Source organism: Fringilla coelebs (genome assembly GCF_963513975.1).
Source record: "Fringilla coelebs genome assembly, chromosome: 1".
Lineage (NCBI taxonomy): Eukaryota > Metazoa > Chordata > Aves > Passeriformes > Fringillidae > Fringilla > Fringilla coelebs.
Genome location: NC_140028.1, coordinates 40,921,009 through 40,928,442, shown reverse-complemented (window position 1 = coordinate 40,928,442; position 7,434 = coordinate 40,921,009). Strand labels below are relative to the sequence as shown.

Below are 7,434 nucleotides of genomic sequence, written 5' to 3'. Positions count from 1 at the left end.
GGGCTGCACTTCAGCAATTGCTGATGAATCTTTAACAGTTTTATCACCTTGTTGGTGTAGTTTTACCAGATGGCTTCCACATTTCAGTCACAAAATTTTTCTTGGAGAATTGCAAAGTTTAAGTGGCAATTACATATAATTCAGTTCCTATAATCTGAGAGCTTTAATAGTGAGCTAAGAAAACCAGCAGCAGATGAGAAACCCTTTAAGGGTGTGAGCTTGTGTACAATGTCAAATCTGACAGAAGGAAAAAGCAAAATAACTTGACTCTATTTCCATCAGGTAGGAGAAGGAGTGATGCACCAGGACAGACCAGGGGTATAAGAGAAAACCTCACCATGCCCTGCAATGTTCTTTAAATGTCAGAGAGTTTGCCCAGGAAGCCTTCACTGCATGTTAAAAACAGTTAAGAGTTTAGGTTTGCTATGATGTCTTGCCATGGCAAAGCTAAAATTTTGAACCAATTTTTGAAGCTTGCCAGGAAGATCTTAACTATCTTACAGTTTTGTTGTGTTTTTATTAAAGATCTGCATTGGAGAAAAAGAATTCCATAAGTTAGTGATCTTAACAGGGAAGATAAAAAGCAGACATTTCTATTTCAGCATTTGTAGGCTGAAGAGCACTCAAGTCTTTCAGAAGTTTTGATCAAGTTTGGACAGCTGCATTTTGTATTGCAGTTATTTCTGTTCTGCTGCTAATTTTTTTGTCTTGAAAATGGATTCCTTTTCCTTAAAAATTTAAATATTCTTCCAATTCTCATGTTAGAATAGCAAACTAAATGAGGAATTTATCCAACTAATTTCCAACGCAGCAAGCACAGAGTCTAATATAAGCCCAAAATGTTTGTAACAACCTACTGAAATTAATGGACTTAAAATAATTTCTAAGTTCATCAGACTGATGAGGCTGGACAGTCTCTTTCACAAATGGAAAAAAAAAGACCAAGAAGTGTGATGAATCCATTGAATTTCAGTGAATTTTCCATTACCAAAACCCCAAACCCTGAAGACAAATAAAGCATGCACACAGGACTTGTTGCTGGATTTATTTATTTATTAATATTCAGCTACTGCTTTTGCTTCTCTTCAATTACCCTTGTTATACTTTGCACATAATGTACTAATTGACTTCACACACACATATATATGAACTTGGGTTTAGAACAAGCTGTCTTTTCTTTTGTTTGAAAAAAGCTCTTGGTACCAATCATGTTTTCAAAAAGGCCTGCATGGTCTGCTGTCCTTCCAGCTGCTGAGGTCTAGCACTTATTCACACTGGTGCAGTGCCAGAACTCAGCTGCTCCCAGGGAACACAGGGCAGAGAGATAGTTTGCTCCGTGGGACACAAGCTCATTTTACTGGGGTGATTTTGAATTGAAAGCAGTAAGATGTGATAGACACAGGTTGTTTTCTTGCTGAGTAATGCAGAGCAGAAGATGCTGTGCACATGTTCTTTCATAACAACTTCCCAGTGCTCCAGTCCTACCTCACAGGACTCTTTATTTCTCCAAATACTGAGTTTGCAGGACCCTGCCAACCCTGGCTAAATCAAAACAATCTGAAGCTTTGCCACAGGCTTTGTTCACTGATGTGAAACTCTGCTTTGATACTATCACAAACAAAGGACAGAAAATAAATACTAAAAAACCTGATAGAAGACACCACAAAAACAAAAAAAACCCAAAACATGACCAAAAAACAAAAACAAAAACAACAAAAAAAAGGACTGAATGGAAATAGCTGCTCCTCTGATCTCAAACAGATACGGCAAGAGTAAGAACTGTGTTTTTCAGCTCTAGGGAAAAGATACTGAAGTGTTCACACATGGAAAAGATCACCACAGGGGACAGAAAATGTTGTGTTACATTTGGGGCAGGAAAATAAGCAAAGGGTTTTTGATTGTGACAAAAGGTCAGGGTTTGAAGAACAGATTTTATTCAGCAAATTGTCTGGAGAAGGTGTGGTTCTGCCATCGCTAGAATGTTTTTGAAAGAATTCATGCAAGACTGAAAAGATTGACAGAATTTGTGAAGATTAGAGTAGAGAAGTCTGATCTTGATGTCACCTGGCAATTTTATTCCTTTCCACCTAATAAATAGATCTATTAACCCAACATCATGGAAGGAGCCTCTCAACTGAATATTTTTGAACTCCTTCCCATCTGCACATTTTGTTGGTAAGTGAGTTGGTGCCAAAGGTAGAAAATTAGTGCATTGCAGAAGCTGCAGCCTTGCTCCACTGCTGAGGTATTTTCTGTACTGATTGATGAGGCAGTCCTGCAAAACAGAATTATGTGGTGCTTTTTTCCCCACTTGAGATGATGGAAGTTCTTCAAAACTGACCCAGTTCACCACTATAATGGATCTCTCTCAAATGGATTTAGCCCACAAGAAGAAAGGACATATTCTGAAATTCAGAGATGGATCAATTGAATAGAGAAGGTACAAGACTTGTAGGGTCATTATGATGAAATCTCAGTTCTTTGTGACAATTCATGAAGTCATTTTCTCCTTTGTTGCTCATCTAGATCACCAGATCATGATACTGAGATATAGCAAAGAACCAATTATGACTTAAACTGCTCAAAGAAAATTATATATGACTTCTTCTAACCTGGACAGCAGGAACTGCTTGAAGCATCCAGAAGGAAACACGGTCAGAGATATTCTGTATGCACAGAGAATGATTACAAATCAGTATCTTCTCATGTGCTATGAACATGCCTCATAACCACCCAGTACAACTGTTTGTCAGCAGGCACAGCTCCATCAGAGGTAATGGGGTCACACTTCACTGGCCAAGAGCTGGATTTAGCCTACAGATTTGAATGGCTCCCAGAGAATCTGCAGGGGTTGTCAGTCTAAACTTTCCAATCCTGACAGCCCCACCCTGCCAAAGTCATTCCTAACACTTCTCATTTCTGTTTGCTTTCAGCAGAAAGGAAGATGGTCTGTGCACCTGCTGAGACACTGAGACACATGCTGTGGCTTGGAATTAGCCACACAAAAACAGAACTTCTAAGTTTACAGCAGTCAGCTATAAACTTACAAAGCCCTTTGACTGCCTTTCTGGGAAACTGATGTTATAAAAGGGGAAAATAATTATTCAACTGCTGTATATGAGACCTGATGTCTTTTGATGCCTTCAAACACTACACCAATATCAGCAATGAACACCTGATAATAGAGACAAGTTGTTTATAGATGTGCTGTACAGACAGCTACAACTGCCTCAGTAATGACAGCAGTTCACATAAATGCATCAGAGATTAAATAGGCCCAAAATCTATTTCTTCAGCTACCAGGAGAGAGGAAAAATGCAGATTCATCCTAGTCAGATTTCTATTAGAATCCCATTTTTAACCCTGCACAGTCAAAAAACTCCAAGACATTCACTCCACAGAATAAAGTTTTTGCTAAAGTTAGGGGATCTTTTTCTTGGGAGAAGAAGGTGTCCCCTTGAACCAGTGATAAACTGAAAAGAAGGGAGTGGGTCCAAACACCATGGCAAAAGCATTGTGATAAAATTTTTGTACACATTTAGGTGATGTCACCCCCAGAACTTGCATGTAAGCAATTAAGTACCAGCACCAGTGTGGAAGAACTCCCCAAGAACCTTCTAGAAACTCAGAAGTGGGGCACTTCCATCATACTGCTGTTACAGAATGGGGAATAAGCACATTGAGTTTCCAAAGCTACATTCACTTTAAGACAACTGTTAAAACTAGGTCACAAAACCTGGCTCAAATGCTAGCTTCTAATAAACTCCACAGCAAAGGTGACATTTTCATTACTTGGATTGTGAAACTATAGGCAAAAAAAGGGAAGCAGAGCTCCATGATGAGCCTGCAGCATAGTATTTATGTTATTCTCATGGGAGTACACAAGTATGTGAGCACCTTTTCATCTCAGATATTTCTGTAAAGGAAGAACCACAGAGAACCATACTCTGTATGGTGAAGTTATAATGTAGCTGGTAATATGAAATAATGTAAGACAGAGTGCTACAAAAAGTCATAGCCATAATGAAGCAAAGGTACTTTGCTTGTCCTTTTTCATGTATTTACTTAATAATTTGTTTGCTTGGATTTTGAGGTTTGTGCTATCCTGCTGATCTAGGTAATTATGCATCATAATATGGGAGAATCAGAGCCAGGCTGTGTTTATCCCTCTCCATGGTACTAGCTTACAGATAATAACCAGTAATGCCAGTTTGCCAAAAGATGAATTTATTATGCTATTAGTAATTTATTAGTAATTATTGATAAGATATGTGGCCAGTCCTGCTTGTAGCATAAAAAAAAAGTTGTTTAAACTTCTGATTTTAGAGATGCAGAAATTCTGTCAAATGTATTACAAGCCCATAAAATTCTCCCATTGAAAAGGCAACAAAAATGAAACTAAAGTTAGATAGATTTTGTACTTTTGGGAAAAAAACCACTGATAATCAGGAGCTCTGAAAATTGCCTTCCCAGGGTTATATTCCAATTTATTGCTAGCGCAGAGTGAAGGAGTCAAAGTATCAGGCAGAACCAGGACTACTGTGCATCCATCCTGCTTCTGAATCCCACATCCCATGAAAAATGTGTTTTCCTGGCAAGTTCCCAGAATCATAGATTAGTTGGAGCCCGAAGGGAACTTAAAGGCCACCTAGTCCAACCCCCCCGCAATAAGCAGGGGCACCTTCCACTCGATCCTGTTGCTCGGAGCCTAATGTGCAGCATCACGCTGCCCCCGCCCCGCGGCGGGACAGTCCCGGGGCCAGGCAAGCGCTGAGCGCTGAGCTCTCAGCCCCAGCAGCAGATGCCACCTCCAGCTCGGATCTCTCTCCTCATTGCTGCGCTGCCGGAGCGCGGGAGGAGATGTGAGTCCAGGTAACCGCACAAACCTCTTTGCAATGCTCCAACTTCCGACTCTTAAGCCACCCTCTCTGCTATTCGCGTTACCTGTTTCTTGCTGCCCAGATCGAGTCGGACACGGCTGCAACTCTCAGAACCCAGCCAAGGAGCGGCGCCGGCACATCCGTCCTGCCCGGACCCAGCAGCGCATCCCGCCGCTCCGGGAGCCGCACCGGCGCGGCCGGGCTGGAAGAGGTCAGTGCATCCTTGCTCCCCTTCACAGCACTCTCTCCAGTCGGGAAGGGGGGTGCGTTTTGCTTTTCGGGGAGCGCACCGAGGGCACCGGCTCCCCGGGAGAGCAGGATCCCCGCAGTACGCGCAGCCCCGACCCAGAGGCGCCGCCGAGCGCCGGCGAGGAAGGCGACCGGGCAGCCCCTCTGGGTTCCCAGGCGAGCGCTGTGCCCCTGGGATGGCTGGGCACTTTGGAGGAGCCCGAGGCTGGGTGCTGTCCCCCCACGGTGTGGGAGGAGGGAAGGGCAGCTGCTGGGACACTTGAGTGCTGGCACTTGGGACACTTGGGTGCTGACTTGGTGGTCTTCCTTTGCTCCCATCAGGGTGCCAGTGGGAAGTATACGTGAGGTTTTGGTGACTGGACATGCCAGAGGAGACAGCCTTGCGAAGAGCAGAGGTCTCAACTAGTTTTCCTCTCTTCCAGGTCATCCTCACCACCAGTGAGCCTAGCCATCCTCTCCTGTAGCCATGGAGAACTCTTCCCTGCCTGAAATCAATTCCTCATGTGCAGACTGCACTGGAAGAGGACAGGGGAGTCTGAATATGTCCACTACTCCAGTAAGCCCCAGATACTACATCACAGTGCCTGTCATCTACTCTGTCATCTGTGCCGTGGGACTGACAGGCAACACTGCTGTCATCTATGTCATCCTCAAAGCACCAAAGATGAAAACAGTAACCAACATCTTTGTCCTCAACCTGGCCATCGCTGATGAGCTCTTTACCTTGGTGCTGCCCATCAACATTGCCGACTACCTGCTCCTGCAGTGGCCCTTCGGGGAGCTCATGTGCAAGCTCATCATCTCCATAGACCAATACAACATTTTCTCCAGCATCTACTTCCTCACTGTCATGAGCATTGACCGCTACCTCGTTGTGGCGGCCACCACCAAGTCCAGGAAGGTGTCCTACCGCACCTACCGAGCGGCCAAGATTGTGAGCCTCTGCGTCTGGTCCTTCGTCACCGTCATCATCCTGCCCTTCGCCGTCTTTGCCAAGATACACGAGGAGCAGGGGCGCTCCCACTGCGTCTTCGTGTTCCCGCACCCCGAGAGCGTGTGGTGGAAGGGCAGTCGGATCTACACCCTTATTTTGGGCTTCGTCATCCCGGTGTCCACCATCTGCGCCCTGTACACCACCATGCTGTGCAGGCTGAGACGCGTGCAGCTCCACTGCAGCGCCAAAGCTCTGGACAAAGCAAAAAAAAAGGTGACGCTGATGGTGGTTGCTATCCTGGGCGTGTGCCTGCTCTGCTGGACGCCCTTCCACCTTAGCACAGTGGTGGCCCTCATCACGGACATCCCACAGACTCCTCTCGTCGTTGGGATTTCCTATTTCATCACCAGCCTAAGCTATGCCAACAGCTGCTTCAACCCTTTCCTGTACGCCTTTCTGGATGAGAGCTTCCGGAGGAGCTTTCGCAGACTGATCAATTGCAGAGCCACCTCCTAGAGCCAGCCCAGCCCTCTGTCCTATCCTGTGTCCCTCTCACAGTCACCTGCTTCTCCTGAGCGATTCCAGCCCAGAGAGTGCTTTCTCTCCAGTCTCCTTGTGATGGCCCACGGGGTTTCAGGTTGTTGCACTACCCAAGACATGAATTGGGGCTGGGTGGATCTTTCTCACCTGTCCTGCACATTTCCTTAGCACTGCCCTGGTTTTTTTGCTTATTCTTGTTTATTTGTTGTTGATTTTTTTTATTCCTTTTGCTCTTTCTGACCTGGATTTGGAGCTCACAGAGCTGCCACAGGTCCCTTTTCCTTTTCAAAGGTATTGCTTTGTGAACTCAAGCCACATGACTGTCTAAATTATCAGTTATTTGTAAAGCTCAATAAAAGTGTGTTACCAAGTGTCTTGCTTAATAATACCACAGCCTTTTTCCTACCCACAGGACCTGCTTACCAAAGTCTTGCAAACTTAGCAACAACTCCAAAGGATAAGGAATTAACAAAGGTATTGACCTCATTTCATTTTAAAGGAGAGTAAGATAAGGCAGTCAAAATCTATGATAACATGTAAGGGAGATATCAGTCTGGACTTTAAAGAAAAAAAGAGCAACCCCTCCCTATTGAATGAAAGCCACAGATATGGGTTTGAAGCTGCTTGCTGCAGAAAACAGCTTAACATTGTAGTTTGCAAAAAATGCAGCTTTTGTTTCTATCAGAAGTGGTGATTACTTTATTATTTGTCATGTGTTTATGGGCTGTTGCACTTACAGATATTTATTTTGTAAACAGAATCAGAGGCTATCTTCAGAACCAGTAACCTTTTAAGGCTTTGAAAAGATCCTTCTGAAACATGGGAATATCC

At 44.2% G+C, this 7,434-nt stretch overlaps 1 protein-coding gene across 1 annotated transcript; it reads left to right on the top strand.

Annotated features, from left to right (window-relative positions):
• Window positions 1–5,595: 5,595 nt before the first annotated feature.
• On the top strand, window positions 5,596–6,579 carry NPBWR1 (neuropeptides B and W receptor 1; the record flags this gene model as incomplete). Its single annotated transcript, XM_084206852.1, has 1 exon — window positions 5,596–6,579. The coding sequence occupies one exon, from the start codon at window positions 5,596–5,598 to the stop codon at window positions 6,577–6,579; it is 984 nt and encodes a 327-aa protein (XP_084062978.1).
• Window positions 6,580–7,434: the final 855 nt, after the last annotated feature.